General features: G+C 38.5%; 1 protein-coding gene across 2 annotated transcripts; it reads right to left on the reverse strand.

The window, feature by feature from the left end:
* Positions 1-754: 754 nt before the first annotated feature.
* Positions 755-14342, reverse strand: cnnm2a (cyclin and CBS domain divalent metal cation transport mediator 2a). 2 transcript variants are annotated; one of them, XM_043255978.1, is made up of 8 exons: positions 11978-14337; positions 6954-7097; positions 6246-6383; positions 5961-6130; positions 5645-5738; positions 5195-5257; positions 4000-4178; positions 755-3087 (listed from the first exon to the last, which is right to left on the reverse strand). In XM_043255978.1, exons 1-8 carry the CDS (start codon positions 13428-13430, stop codon positions 2890-2892), a joined length of 2439 nt encoding a protein of 812 aa, XP_043111913.1. In that variant the 5' UTR covers positions 13431-14337; the 3' UTR covers positions 755-2889. The 2 variants fall into 2 exon arrangements, with proteins under 2 accessions (XP_043111913.1, XP_043111914.1); XM_043255979.1 differs by lacking the exon at positions 5195-5257 and having other exon boundaries at positions 11978-14342.
* Between the last annotated feature and the right edge of the window lie 1277 nt (positions 14343-15619).

The following is a 15619-nucleotide window of genomic DNA, read 5'->3' on the forward strand; positions in this document are numbered from 1 at the left end:
TGGGCACTTTTTGTTGCAGCTCTGAAATATGGCAAAACTGGTGGCAAGTGGCATCTTGGCAGCTGCACGCTTGACTTTTCTCAGTTCACGGGCAGTTATTTTGCACCTTGGTTTTTCCACACGCTTCTTGCGACCCTGTTGACTATTTTGAATGAAACGCTTGATTGTTTGATGAGCACGCTTCAGAAGCTTGGCAATTTTAAGAGTGCTGCATCCCTCTGCAAGATATCTCACTATTTTTGATTTTTCGGAGCCTGTCAAGTCCTTCTTTTGACCCATTTTGCCAAAGGAAAGGAAGTTGCCTAATAATTATGCACACCTGATATAGGGTGTTGATGTCATTAGACCACACCCCTTCTCATTACTGAGATGCACATCACCTAATATGCTTAATTGGTAGTAGGCGTAAAGAGGATAATGTGGTCAAAATACTAATTTGCCTAATAATTCACTCCCTGTATATGTATATGTATGTATATATATGTACGTATGTGTATATGTATGTATGTATGTATATGTGCGTCTATTTTTTTTCCGTTCTCTCAGATTCCAGATCTTCAGTTGTTTCTCAAATATTATCCTATCCTAATAAACCATAAAATCAACTGAAAGCTTATGATGTAAAGCCTAAATTTCAGTTTTGTAGTCCAGAGTCACATATCTGCCAGCATCTGATCCTACTAGAAACATTCAGCAAAAAAATAAAATAAATAATATAGTAAATAAAAATACAAGCAACCATAAAGTTGTCAAACTGTTTTATTATAGCAATTTCCATCTGCATATATATATGTATATATATATATATATATATATATATGTTTATATTTAAATCTGATATAGCATTGTCTGGTTTATAGTATGTAAGCATACAATAGTACTCTCTGATTTATGACTGTACAGTATCTCTATACACATTCAAAATTGAAAATAGCAGCAGTGTATGACAGACTCAAACCGCATGTTAGAGCACCACATTTTTGAAGACGTTTCCTCTTTTCTAAGGCAGGCGATCCAATGTGAAAACACTGATCTGATCTGTAGGACATCACCGAATGCTTTAGGTGAAATGAACGGGCGTTTCTCTTTAACGCAGTGTGAAAAAAAAATGGAATAAGCGGTCAATGTAACAGAAGAACAGGAATGCTGACCGAAGCCTTTGTTAGTGTTCAACAATCACTACTCAACATCTCAAGCCCCTTAACAGTAGTTGTGTTAATCTAACAGATTTACTCTACCTCTCAGTCTCATTAAATTAAATTCTGCTAGTTTACATTTCGGATATTTTGTCCTACCTGTGAGCACATTAATTGGTCATGATTGTCCCTGCATAGCTGTTGCACTATTGCACTGAGAGGTTGCTACATAAACACTTGAGACGTGAATGTCCTTAAATCCAGCGGCTTTACGCATCTGACAGAAGCGTCTCAGGAGGTTCTGATTTAAAAAAAAACAAAAAAACAAACAAACAGTCAGCGGATAAAAACATCAGCCAGAGATTCGTTCCCCTTTGTATCAAGAGCGGTAATGTAACCTTAAACCAAATAAATACATTAATGCTGAATTATTTTCCTTTTTCATCTGTTTTCAATTCAGGAAATCATCAAGTACCTCTTTTACAATCCCATGACATTGAGTCCTACATGAATAGCTTTGCTAAAAAAATAATAAGATAAAAGAGCAATAGTGTAATCGGAAGATGAGATATAAGTTACAGTGTAAGTTCCTGAAATAGTGTCTTTGAGGTCCTAAACGCAGCTAGCAACTATCTGAAGAAAGGTAGTTGTGACATACAAAATGTTTGTTTTAAAAATTAAGAGTTACGTGATTACAACAAAAGCACTGAAAAATCAAAAACGTATCGTTAATAAAGAGTGGTCCGACGTAGGTAAAAATGGAACCAGTCATGAGACGTATACTCTATCCACCTTAAAATAGGTGACGCTGTACCTCAGCACAATCAGGATTGACATTAAAAATTCCCTCTTTCTCTCTCTATATATATATCTATATAATGTATGTATATAAATATATATATATATATATATATATAGATGAAAAAGGCCCTCATATGTAAACACATTTGATTTCTTTGTACTGCGAACGCTGTACGTAGCACATCTGCGCGTGACGTGGATTAACCTGGGCAGAAATCGTTGTCTGTTATTTGGCACAGTCCAGACAAACGCCTGCTTATGCGTGTCGTGTCCGAGGCTGCTGTTTTTGTAACGGATTCTCGCGAAGGACCCACAGTTATGCCGCCTGTTTTCTCCTGTCTATGCCAAATGTCTTTGGTCGTGAGGCCTCTTCTGATAGGCTGAGATGTATTCTGGCTTTTCTCGAAGGGCTTGGGGACATCGATTCTCCGTGTTTACAAGCCTCCCGGTCGCTGACATCTCATCTGTGGCTGCATCTGCTCAGGCTTCCTGGGTCGAATGGAAGATTTAGGAGAGCTCCGTGTGGCCCGGGGGCCCTCGGGGGCCTCGTTTGTTGACAGTAACCGAGCGCTGTCTAAAGGCACCGTTATTTCTTTGTCCTTCTGGTATGGTGTCTGGTCGAGGTGTGGTGTGGGTCGTCACCTTGCTCCTTCGACGTGAAAGTGTGTGTTTCAAGTGTGTCCGTCCTCGATCGAATGAGCGAGCGAGAATGATGTGGTGGTCCCTGACTGATCCGCTGCCTACAAAAGGTGTTAAGGTCATTAGTGCATGCATTGTGGGATATGCGGCCCTTCACATTGTAGTCTTTGCGTACGTTCCCCATTGAAATCGACCATGATGAGAGGAAGTGAAGCTGCCCAGTGTACGAGAAGGCCTCTCGCTCAGTACGTGGAAAGGGAGAGGCTAGCGGAGCCGTTTGCGCTCTTTCGCCATCTCTCTTTGCTGAGGGTGGTTAAATCGCCCCGTCGTTGTGACCGGTGTGGTTGGGTTTGTGTGCGTTGGTGGTTAAAAGAGTGGCCGACTCGTCCAGTGGTCCATCCTGATGCTCTGTGAAGGTCAGCTCGATCTTGGTGAACTCGCTGTCTGTGGACTGGGGCGTCTTGTCCATGCGAGATGCCATAAGGGCGTTCTGATATTGCTGGCGGGTCACCTGACAGGATAAGGATTAATGATATTCAATTATATTGGTCTAATTTGGACTTCTTGTAATTTGGTACTGATAAAATCTGTAAGTAATTACATACAAGTGGATTACAAAAGCACTCAACTATATGGTCACTAAATTATGGCTGTTTCAAGAACACTTTTGACTTTTACGTATTGTTAATAGGTTGTGTAAGTTAACATGTTAAATGAAAATGTAAAATATGTGTAACTATCATTTTTAATACATTCGCCAAATTTAGTTCTTTCTTTTCAGCTTTCTAAAGACAAAAATATACTTTTTTTTAACAGTAAAAAATAAAAAAACAAATCCTATGTTCCTATGTTCTAATGACATGTGTTCAGAAATATTTCAGTAGTTAATACCAGTAGTAGTAAATCATTTCCAGAAAATATTGTAATAAGTTGCTTAGCTCTAGTACAGGGATCCTCTAACCCTACCCTTCTCACATGAAATCACCATTGGATTTTCCATTAATATTTAAATGAATAATTAATTACAAAACTGCATGTTCACGTGTTCTCTGAAAATACTATATTTAATTTTTCACACCCAGTTTTTTTGGAATCTCTGCTCTGCAATGCAGTTATATCATTTTGGAAATGTATAACATTACAATGAGATTAAATGAGATTTTACTCTGAAATATATAGCTGTGTATATGTTTCAGGAAGTAGGATCAGAAAGTTTAAAATCCTTTACACTAAATGCTCATATAGAAGCTGCATAGCCCTATTATGTTGAATAGAGCTTCTGTATAATGATTTTCAGTTTTAACATGACATGTGGTCAGGCAGGAATTTACGAGTCCAACTACAACTTACAGCAATTCCATGCATTTCGAATAAACCAGTTTGAGTTCAGAAGTGCAATATAAATTCACAGCAGCGTTCAGACCTTGATGTAGAGCAGGTCAGAGGCGGCTCTCACTGAATAGTCTGGCACGTAGACCTGCAGGAAGGAGTTGAGCTGGTTGTTGCTGCTGCCCAGCGTGGGAGTGACCGCCTCCATCCGGTCACTCCTGTTCAGGGAGTCCGAGTGGTTGAGTCCGAACGGCCGTGGAGGTGACTTATTTTCTGTATAGCAAATAAAGGGTAACATGCAGGTCAGTGGTCAGCTGCTGGTGTTGCTGTGATGTAAACAAATGAAACTGAAGATTCTTGTCTGATGTTCCTTGCTGTGGAATTCTTTTGTGTGTTTAGACGCAAAAGTCGAGCTGCATTTATTTACAACCCAAATTTGTGATGCACCAGTCATTTAAAGTGGTTTAGAAATCCAGTGAAAGTGAGAGTGTTCACATACGCAAATAATTAACATAATTTAAGGAGAAACAACAATTTACAAATTACTTCTAACGTTCTTTTGTCACTTCCTTTTGTTGTGTTGATAAAACAACAGATATAATCCGTTACCTTATTACACGTTTAAAAACTTCGCCTTAAAGTGACATAATTAAGATACGAACATCTGCTTAATAACTCACACGTAATACAAGGTGAAGAGTTTTTAATCAAAATAAGATTAGGTTCTCCACTTCTTAAAGAAACAGTTCAAAGGGTGTCTGTGGGGAAGCAGTCCAACAGTCATTACACTGGAATGTATATAATCCCAGGGTCAGATGTCTAACCGTGCAGAATTTTTACATTTAGAAAAATATACTCAACTATATGAATTTATATGAATGTTTGTTTTTTTTTATTTAACAGCAAATGGTTTATGCAGCAGCATTAAAAATGTTTGGGTCAGTAATATTAATGTATGCATGTATCAGGCAAAAAAATAAAATAACTTCAGTATTGTGAAATATTAAATGTACTAATTTAGCATCTTTAAAACCTGTTTATTATTGTGACAGCAAATATTCAGAAGCCTTTAATCCAATCTTCAGTGTCACATGATCTTCATCATTCTAATATGCTGCTTTGGTGCTCAAGAAACATTTCTTATTAGTAATTTTGAAAAAAGTTAACGAGTTCATCAGATTTCATCAGGCTGAAAACGAGGACCTTAAACAGGGAAAACTCTTATTGCACCAATCTTCAGATTCTAATGCGAAGGAGAACATTTAGAGGTGAAGAAACGAGTGCGGTACCTGGAGATCCTGCCAGTGATTCTGCCCTGCTCACCACAAAGGTTCGAGACAAGGAGAGAGGAACTGGAGAGCAAGTGGAAGAGAGGGAAAAGGAAAGAGAAAAAAGGGAAAGACAAAAGGAAATCATGGGGAAGAAAATATGATTTACACAGAATTCCATCAAGAATCAAAAGAGTAATCATTTGCATAGTGTGCATTTACATAATGTGATTGATTAAACAGAGTCGGAAGCATGTGTGATAAATCTGAGAGCAAACAACCTCATGCATGATTTGTTAGAAAGAGTTGTATAAACGGGGAAAAAAATAAATCAACCACATGAAACTTCAGGTGAGTTTCTTTCTTTCATGACCGAATATTGTATCATTCATGAAATTATCAGTAATTTTCATAAAAATTCTGACATTTAGGTGGATGTGTGGAAGAAGTTTGACAATCCATCACTCAAACCTGGTGAAGATGTTAAAGCCAGCACTCCATAATAAGAGAAGGCACCAGCTTCAAACTTCATCCCCTCCTTTCCCGCCTCAACCTCCACCTTCCCCTGTGGGACAACGGTTACAATTATTTGACATAAAACTCAGCGTAAACTAAAGCATAAACAAACTGTTTCAATTAAATTTGTTCAAAATAAGGAGTCTTAGAACAGCTTTTGTTATAAAATGATGTCTAAGTAGACAGCTCTCTAGTTTTTGGAACAGAGATTTTGAGATTTCAATCCTGTAAACCTCTGAGTCCTTTGTGACTTTTCAGTCAGAACTCGTACCTGCAAGAGGAGGATGAAGTAATCCACAGGCTTGTTGCGGTGAAAGAGGTAGTGCTCTGACATTTTCTTGTTCTTGTCGTCATATTTAAGCTCCTGGATGACGTTAGGATGTTTCAGCAAGCGCAGGAGGATTTTCTCTGACATTTGAGTCGTACTGAATGACTCCACCTCTGAGGGCAAGAGTGAAATAAAGATAGGGTTAAGAATGCTTTACAAGTTTGTGAATGCATTTTTATCAATCATAAAAAACTGAGACACATGTAGTTACATGCTGGACATCAGTACCAGTTGCCAGGAAACGCAGTGCGGCCAGAAGAAGCTGTGGTGATATTTTCACGCTCAACTCATTATCTGTGGGTTTGAAAGCGGAAAAGTCCTGTTTCCTCTCTCTGTGAGCTATCCTCTTTTTCGTCTTGTTGTCAGCTTTCATTTGGGAATAACAATATGACATGGTTAGATGGTTTTACTTACATTGCATTAAAGAAAGCAAAAATCTCTTTTTGAAATCTAGTTTAAAATGATTGTGCCAGGTTCTCCGATTAGTATTAATTGTATTAGTCTATTTATTCATTTTGATTTTTGTGGTTTTGAAATTGTTTTATTCTTTTTTTAAGAAAAGTTTCCATTTAATGTATCTAAATAAAATTTAATGTGGTGTAACCACCATTTAATGTAAAATATTTGTAATAAAATGATCACAAATGATTTATGAAAATTTTTTAAAACAATTTTCTGATATTTTTAGAGACTTGTTGACATTTAACCCAGACATTTTTTGACATCTTTATGCCTCCTTAAAAATATATAAAAATACACTTTTAAATAAAGAACTAAAATTAAAAGTCTCTGTATGAACTTTCTAGGAAAAAGTCAGTCATCCATAGGTTATATAGATAGGTTATATGAAATAAAATGAATAAGTCTGCCAGATTTGTAATTCTAGTATTCAAAAATACAATTTTTTAATTGTAATGTGTACAGATTAGTACTCACTGTACAAGTCCGTCTCATCTAGAATCTCAGATTTGATGATTTCCTCAATGACGTCCTCTAGCGTGACGATGCCCAGAACTTCATAGAATGGGTCTCCTTCTCCTTCGTTGTTCACTCTTTGGACAATGGCCAGATGGGATTTACCTGCCACAGCAAAAGCCAAATACAGTTACTCTATAAGTTTATGAGGTATCTCCTGGGATGATTTCGGACGTGGTGGTCCCCCTGTAACCTAAACAACCATAAATGCACTAAACCCCACAGAATCGCAGTTCTGTTGGTTTATGATTAAAATGTGTCACGCATGCTTACTGCGAACCATGAGAGAGTTATAATTTGACAGTTGTGACTGTTCAAACATAAGGTTCTTGGAAACAGTCGGACAACGATCCATCGCTTTTTCTTAGCAAATCTCTCATGGTTCCACATCTGTTTTCCCAGGACCTCCTTGATAAGCTGCTTAAAAAATTCCTGCCCAGCACTGTCAACCAAAACGTTAAAGAAAATTCTTTTCCTGTTTCTCAGCTAGTGATCATTTAAAAGGAATTTTCCGGAGCCAGAGCTAATATTAGATCTGAAAATGAAGTTTCCATTCCACTTGGGCAATGCTCTCACCGGCGTGGCAGTGTAGCAATCCATTATGTAGGGTGTCTGCATAATTTTTTTTTTTTATAAATACCAGTATAAAGCAGCAAAACAGAAGAAACGGTTTCTTTAAAAAACCATGACCAATCTTTACGCTGTGCATGGTCAAAGGGACATGAGGCCTGTTTCATGCCTGTTGGATTTGGTAAGCACCAATACATGATGAAAAACTAGTTGTTTTCATTTAAAACCAGCATGACTTGAAATCATTGGGGCAATAAGATTATTTTGTAAATAAAAAAACAGTTAACAGGCCCTCGTTGTTACAGTCCAGGCCGCCCACATCTCTCACCCCTGATCTATCTGATCTTAAGAGACGTTTACACAGTCACCCCTCAACACATGAACCAAAGAAGACACAATAAAAGATCTTTCATTTGGTTCAGTCCCTTTACAGCCAAACCGAGAATACAAGTAGGTTCTATATCCAAAAAATCTAAAGAAGAAGAGCCATTGTTTACGGTTTCCAAGAAATACCCACACATTGTCGCAGAAGCTTTAAAAGCAAATAATAAAAAGTCTGACTTTTTCATTTTGACCGCTTTGAGAAGATATTTTCAACTGTATTCGAATATGTTTTTTCACATTTCTAGTTTTTATGAGGCTTAACTTATGCACTTGTGTTCAAAATTATGTTGCATTTGATAAAAAATACAACTGTAATACTGCAAAATAGAATTACATTTTAAATAATTACTATTTGAATATCTATAAAATACTGTCATTCATTCCTGAAATTGGCAGCTGTTACTTCAATCTTTAGTGTCACATGATCCTTCAGATATCAACTTATGCTGATTTTGCAATAATTCTTTTTATTATTATTATCAAAAAAAAGTCAATGATAACAAACGTTTCAAAATGTAGTCTATAGCCAGAGCGTAAAATTCTCCCACACTTCCCAAGACATAAAAATATGACCTCTGGCATGTAAGAATAAGACACTTCCTTTCTATGCTCAAAGACATGGATGTCGGACATAAAGCATTCTTTGGAGGGGGAAAAAAATCTCCAAGATGGATTGATGGAATGCTTTCTAGAAAGGCCTTATATTAAACATTAGAGATCAAGTGAGCGGAACGCTTAGTTTCAAGACAACACACAAAGACACATTTTGTACATTCCCACCTTATTTATGGAGTGAGGTTTTTCCTTAGATATTTTCCATAATGGAATTTCCCTATAAATAGTCGATGGGACTGTGGGTGGCACTTCTGTGATGCTTTAATGGAACATCTTACAAATGTTGCAGGCACTTATCAAGGCCGATGTGCCTTTTTATATAGCACTTTTTAAAACAGTAAAACGATGTTAGGTTCCCAAGGAAAAGTCTAAATATTTCACCCCGGAAATGGACATTTCAGCGCAGTAAATTCAACCCCCGTTCCTCTCCCCTGTGGCAGGCCTATGACTCACAGCGTCATAAACTATATAATAGTGCACGCACAGTTATTTCCAACACAAAATATAATTGACATTAGCTTTTATTCAATTACAAATCTTCCCCGTCAGTCTTACTAACATTTTAGTCCCAAGATATTAAAGCTGACTGAACACTTCAGCGTTCATAAATATCTTTACTTAAAGTAAAATGTAAAAAACAAATGTATAATATCTTTATATATATATATATATATATATATATATATATATATATATATATATATATATATATATATATATACACAACCTTTGAAGCCCAAAATGCTCATTTAACATTTAACTGATATAATTACATGAGAATATTGATTAAACTGGTAACAATGAAAACTACTGAAGGTACATTTAAGGATTCGTTACAATAATAATATGTGCTACAGAATAGGATATTTGTAGTTGAATGTTTTAGCAAGAAAGGCTAAATTGAAATGAAAATGAAATTCAGTTTTTATTAAAGGTGCCATATAAATGGGAAACTCCATTTACCTTGGCATAGCTGAATAACAAGGGTTCTGTACATGGAAATGACATACCGTGAGTCTCAAACACCAATGTTTCCTCAAAAGATTACTGAAAAACAGGCAAATCAGAATATGACACTGACTGTGATGTAATGCCTGGATCACTACGCCCCCAGTATTTGCATAACATATACCCGCCCGTGTTTTAGGCTAGCCACCCACCGAAGCAGATATTGATTTTTTTTTAATAGAAAGTTAAAAAAAATTTGTTTGAATAGTCACTATAGATCAATATATTGCATCCTTGCTAAATAACACACACACAAAAAGAAAGAAATCTTAGTAACCTCTAACTTTTGAGCAACAATATATACTATTCTTAATGCGATACACTTTCTAAAATAAAATTCGTAATATAATACATGTGTACATTTAGATTGAAAACTTTACTTCCTTTTCCCGTATCGGTTTACAGCTCAGCTGTAACTGTAACAACAGCGCATAATTCTCAAAAGAGTTTTTACTGGAAACAAGTGGCTTCATCTTGTTTACGACACGATTTATGTTTAAGTCTGCCAAATGCGCTTTGTTTTGTCAACATAAACATCAATTAACCCTGTGAATTCCTGACCCTGCTTAAAGGAATTAAGCATTCCGACTCCGCTACACGTTCGACGCAAATACCTCTCATTCCTGCGAAGAGTCGTTTTTATAAAACTAGAAAAGCCAAGCGCATAAAGCCACAATCAAAGCTGCTTACGTTAAACAAACAACAACCTCAAATCCAACAATAAAGATGATAATACGAACGTTAAATGTTGCCGATTACAAAATGTTACAACGCACAGCACAGAGGCATAATATCTGAGGAAGCTAGGATAAGGGTATAGATAATATATACTGTAGATATAGACCATCTGAGACCAGGAGCTTAACGGTCACTTGCCCTTTGACACATCAGGTGACAAAATGCTTTCACCATAACAGCATATCACTATTTTGTGTTGAGTAAACACGGTTTAAAAGCTATGGCGAGTCACAACAAAGACAGGGAGAGAAAGGCTTATGTGGGTGATACGGAGTCCTTTACACAGGAGATGGGGGGGCTTCTAAGACAGGCTTTGTTGATGGACTCAAGCTCAACACTGTACTACACATACCTCAATTGTTGCCCAAATCTGGTTAAGTCCATTTCCTGTTCAGCCACAGTTTGTGGAATGCTGGGCCACGGTCCTACTGTGGTCTGTGTCCACAACTGGGTGACAGAGTGTTTGTAAATTACTATCGAAAGCAGAAACCTAAACTGGTTGAAACAACTGACTACTAAACGGATCAAGACGCACTTCACCCGTTTAAATACAAGTTACAGCCACATTCCGGCAGAAACAAATGGCATAACTTAACCCACTCATGATGCTGTTTGGCATTTGTGTCATAAAATAATGCACCGCTTCAGATCTCACGTTCTGATTGCTCAGGGCACAGAGTGAAAATTACAAGCCGGAATGATTACTCAGTGCCTGGTAAAGGAACGATTCCCTAAACAGCAATCATAAAACACAGCTTTATGTGATGCTGTAAAGTAAAAAAATGGGTTATATGTAAATCTGAGTTAGCAGCGGATATGGCCTTTTCCTGAACTCCGCTCCAGAGATCAACGCTATCTCCGAGTCAGAGACGTTTTCACTCTTCCCGAATTGTCTTCCTTGAACCCCACACCTCAGAGAGAACAGATCGTCAGCATCACAACATTTTACGTAACATGCAAATCACAGTATTATCAATATTAACAGAGACTGTTTTGTATGTATACCTGAGAGGAATTAAAAGGGTTTAGGTTAAAATCTTAACTGACACAAGGACTCCCAGAGCCCTGCAAGGTTTTTATCAGCTAAATATTAACAAACATTACCACAGTATAACATACTAAACAGGCAACTAGTTTAAACATAATTAGTAAAGCAGTTAGAAATGCGTAACTCATAAATAATTCGAAAATTATTTTGAAATGCCTTAATTAAGAATTTACCTGCAACCATTCACGTGCAAAATAAAAAAAAAAAACGTTTTGTGATGTATCAAAGACCGATAAAGTCACAAAGCGATAAAGAGTACTTTTTTTTACTCGACTTCCCGCCGCTTGGAGCAGCACACTGTTGCTATGGTTACCTCATCAGGAGAATGTGACTTGTTCGCTAGGGGCTGTAACTTTCTAACTTTAGTGGTTACTGAAAGTTTGGAAATTATGTCGAAACGAATATTTACACACGATGAAGACGTAGACTTATTTTAATGACTGCATCAAGGCAATATTTTTCCTATAGCTTTACCACTTTTATACTTCCCAGCTCTTACGCGGAATTCTTCATCAATCAAACACATCAATCAAAACTGTGTGTAACTATCTGTTATTAAACGCCCGAATTCCCCAACTCTTGAAGTTTTCGCTTTAAAACAAACGCACTGTACACAGCTTACCTTTTTTAAACTCCTCGAGCATGGCATCCAGCTTGGTGTCATTGAAGACAAAATGCAGAGGGTGGCTGTAGAACTTGGTGATGGTTTTCAACGGCGTGCAATCGTCTGGATCCACGAAGGCCAAGTCCTTGACAAACAGCAGGTCCACAATGTGACACCTCTCGCCCTCGTACACGGGTATTCGCGTGTAGCCGCTCTCCATGATCTCAGACATGGTGTTGAAGTCCAGGATGGCATCGGCGGCGATCATGAAGCAGTCTCGCAAAGGCGTCATGACGTCCTCCACGGTTTTAGTCCTGAGCTCCAGAGCGCCCTGGATGATGTTCAGCTCCTCTTTGACCAGGTCATTGTACGGATCTGTCACCCTGAGCATCTCCAGAAGTTTCTCCCTGTTGTACACAGTGCCGATCTCCTGCCCCAGCACGTGGTCCAGGAGTTTACTGACAGGGTACGACGCAGGGAAAGTGAGGATCATAAAGAATTTAGTGAGAAGTATAGTGTTCGCGCCCACGGCGAGCCCATGCCTGGAGCAGATGGCTTGTGGCACGATTTCCCCAAAAATCACGATCCCTATAGTGGACACCACTACAGCGATCAGCCCGGATCCCGCGATGTCATCGAGCAGGATAGTCAGAGTGGTGTTGACCAAGACGTTTCCCAGCAGCAAAGAGCACAGAAGGTAGTTTCCTTGGCTTCGGACTGGCTCGATCTTCTTCGCGTAATTCTTCTCCTTCTCGGTCCCGCAGTTTTGGACAATCCGAAGCTCCATGGGATCCAGCGCCATCAGTCCCAGATTCAGCCCGCTGAACATGCCGGACAAACACAACAACATGGCAATAAAAATCACCTGCAGCCAGAAAGGCAGAAGGAACTTTTTCTCCTCTACCACGAGCACTTTAGTGTCGTGCCCCTCGTGATAGATCCAGGTGCTCTCGGACCACGCGTCCTGCGCGCCAGGTGTGGCGGTGGCGATGCACAGGTAATACACTTTGCTTTTCTCAGTTTTTCGCAAAGGTTTCACCTCTACTTCAATTATCCCAGATGTCTTTCTGTTTACCTCCACGGTGGGAAGGATGATGATATCGGAGGATCGGATGCCGCAGGGATGCGAGGCAGCTGCGTCTCCGGGGCTCTGGCTCTCCGCAGGTGCGCTGCCGATGCTGTGTTCCGTGAAGGCGAGTTTGGACCACGTCTCGTTGTTGATGTTTTGCCCATAGACCCTTAACCTGACACGAGAGCGCTCGCTGACGCGCAAAAAGCCTCTGTCCATAAACGACACCTCGTCGGTGTCCTCGAGCCGGAGGCCAATGATGACAGTCTCTTCTGGCGCGTCTTTGCCATCAATGCTACTGATCAGACAACTGCTGACAATTAAGAATATAACAGTCAATGATCTAGCCCGGTTCAGCGCCGCCATATTAGAAGTGGGCACTGCGGTCCATTGCTCTGCCATGTTGACAATGGGCAGACTTTAGTTAATGCATGTAGGATGCCAAGGTCAGAGGGAATCCGCGTGCGCCTTCATCCTCTCTATAGCAGTCCTGACATCAAGCAACAAGGCCGGCATTACTCACCGCGTATCGCTGCCTCTCTGCACCACTATGACACACCAGCACGCTCTATGTGAACTGCTGCGAGTACAGATGCCTAATGACGGACGGTCGTTCTGCCCAATCCGGTCGCGTATGCAAATGAGGACCAATGGCATCTCGCGGAACTTCGGAGGAGAGGCGGGGCTATCGGGCTTAAACTCGGCAGTGGGTGTGTCCAAAGACCAATCAAAACGAGCGGTCCCCAAAAGGGGGGAGTGGTCACCGACGGCCAACGGTATGTCACCATTGAAAATACTGGCCAATACTTTGCATTAACGTATTGACATTTCGGGGTTAATTCTGAAAACGGAGAAAAACAGTATAACGATTGCAGTGGGGTAAATGATACGTAAGGGAATGCATAAAAAAACCGACGCAAGGATTAAAAAGATTCGCTTTCTACGAGGGCTTGTGCGTCTCTCTGCCACACAAACGAACTCGCCTACTTCATTCAAACTTCATTCATGCATTATGTCACTTTCCAGAAGACGTCCAAGTCTGTTCTTAATTCATTCACAGAACCACTAAATTATGTTTACATTTATTATGTTTTGGATGACTTGGAGCTGAAACCTAAAACAGTGAAAATGTAAAGGCTTTCACTCATAAACACACACACACAGAGAGAGGGAGAGAGAGATGTTTAGTGTGCATCTGTCTTACTCTTTCTTGTTCTGAATCTTATTGGTAAAACTGTATTTGTTTGAATTTCTGTTAGCACATATAAGGAAGCAGCCTGTGATCGATATTAAAATAATATATAGACATATTATGGCCCTTGCATGATTGCATCCTTGTAGTCACTATAGCCCATAAACCTGTAATCTAGTTTATTTGCTCTTTGGAAATGTATTTTACCTATAGAGGGAGCCAAAACACTGACAGTACTACACTGACTACCTTCCTTTTTCAAATTCAATAGCACGTGTACATAACTGTCACAGTCAACGGAGATGGGCAGTATTTTTAATTAAATGTATTTCAAATACGTATTTAATTACTAAACATGTATTTTGTAATTTGTATTTTGCTGGACAAAACAAAATCAAATATACTTTGTAGTTAAATACTTTGAGAGACAGTATTCTTTAGGCCTACTCATTAAATACTCAATGAGTAAATTATTTTTTTCAGATAATACAATGTCTTAAAAAAACCAAAAAAAACAAAAAAAAAAACACTATTTAAACATATTTAACACACCACGCTTATTTACTTTTCCTTGTATTTGTACATAACACACCTGTACAGACAAACACCAAATATATTTTTATATTGTGTTCTTTCAAAAAATGCTTATATATCATTATTTCCTATATACCTATCCTATTCTACTTATTCTATGTTGTCTTGTCTTGTCGTTCTGTTGCTGTGGAAGCCTCTGTCACAATCCCGAATTGTCTTGTATGAGTAAACATACCTGGCTATAAAGCTCTTTTCACCAGTGTTAACAGCACCGCCGACCACAGCTTATCATTGTTTTGGTTAGATGCAAGTGAATCAAATGACATCCCATTGGACAAACGTCTTTTTTGCATAGATTTATAAATGATAAAATAAGGACCTTACACAAGCTAAAACGGCATGTTCTTTAATGGAGTAATTAGTCCTAATAGTAATGATTAACTCAAGACTTGCTTTTACACAAGCTCTTGGCAGATTGCAAGATTTCATTATAATAGACCTTGAGTACTGATAAGTTGAACTGGGGAGGTACAGAACATTCTTTTCAAATCAAGGTCTCCTGTGATCCTTTGAATGTGAATGGGCAGATGTGCATATAGTGCAAAACCCATTACATAAAGCGCTTAATCTTTGTTATTTATTAACTGTTGGTATTGCATAACTAATATTTCAAATATTAGTTTTATTATTTAAAAAAAATATAATACATGAAAAATATATGTACATATTAATATACATTATAAGTGCATCTGTTGCTATCCAATGTATTGCAACGTTGAAAATAGAGACTTATGGTTATATTTTGACTGTAAAGTAAGAAATGTATGCACAGGTCTTCCAGACAGAAGTCAAAACTGAATAGTTA

The sequence above is a fragment of the Puntigrus tetrazona genome, chromosome 13 (assembly GCF_018831695.1).
Source record: "Puntigrus tetrazona isolate hp1 chromosome 13, ASM1883169v1, whole genome shotgun sequence".
Classification (NCBI taxonomy): domain Eukaryota; kingdom Metazoa; phylum Chordata; class Actinopteri; order Cypriniformes; family Cyprinidae; genus Puntigrus; species Puntigrus tetrazona.

What these genes read in the sequence shown, in the direction of transcription:
- cnnm2a (XM_043255978.1), bottom strand. Translation starts at nt 13,430, where the DNA reads ATGGCAGAGCAATGGACCGCAGTGCCCACTTCTAATATGGCGGCGCTG. An exon ending in ACTGCGTTTCCTGGCAACTG is followed by an intron (nt 6,131 to 6,245) that starts GTACTGATGTCC and finishes TCTTGCCCTCAG; the next exon opens with AGGTGGAGTCATTCAGTACG. An exon ending in ACTTCATCCTCCTCTTGCAG is followed by an intron (nt 5,739 to 5,960) that starts GTACGAGTTCTG and finishes GTTGTCCCACAG; the next exon opens with GGGAAGGTGGAGGTTGAGGC.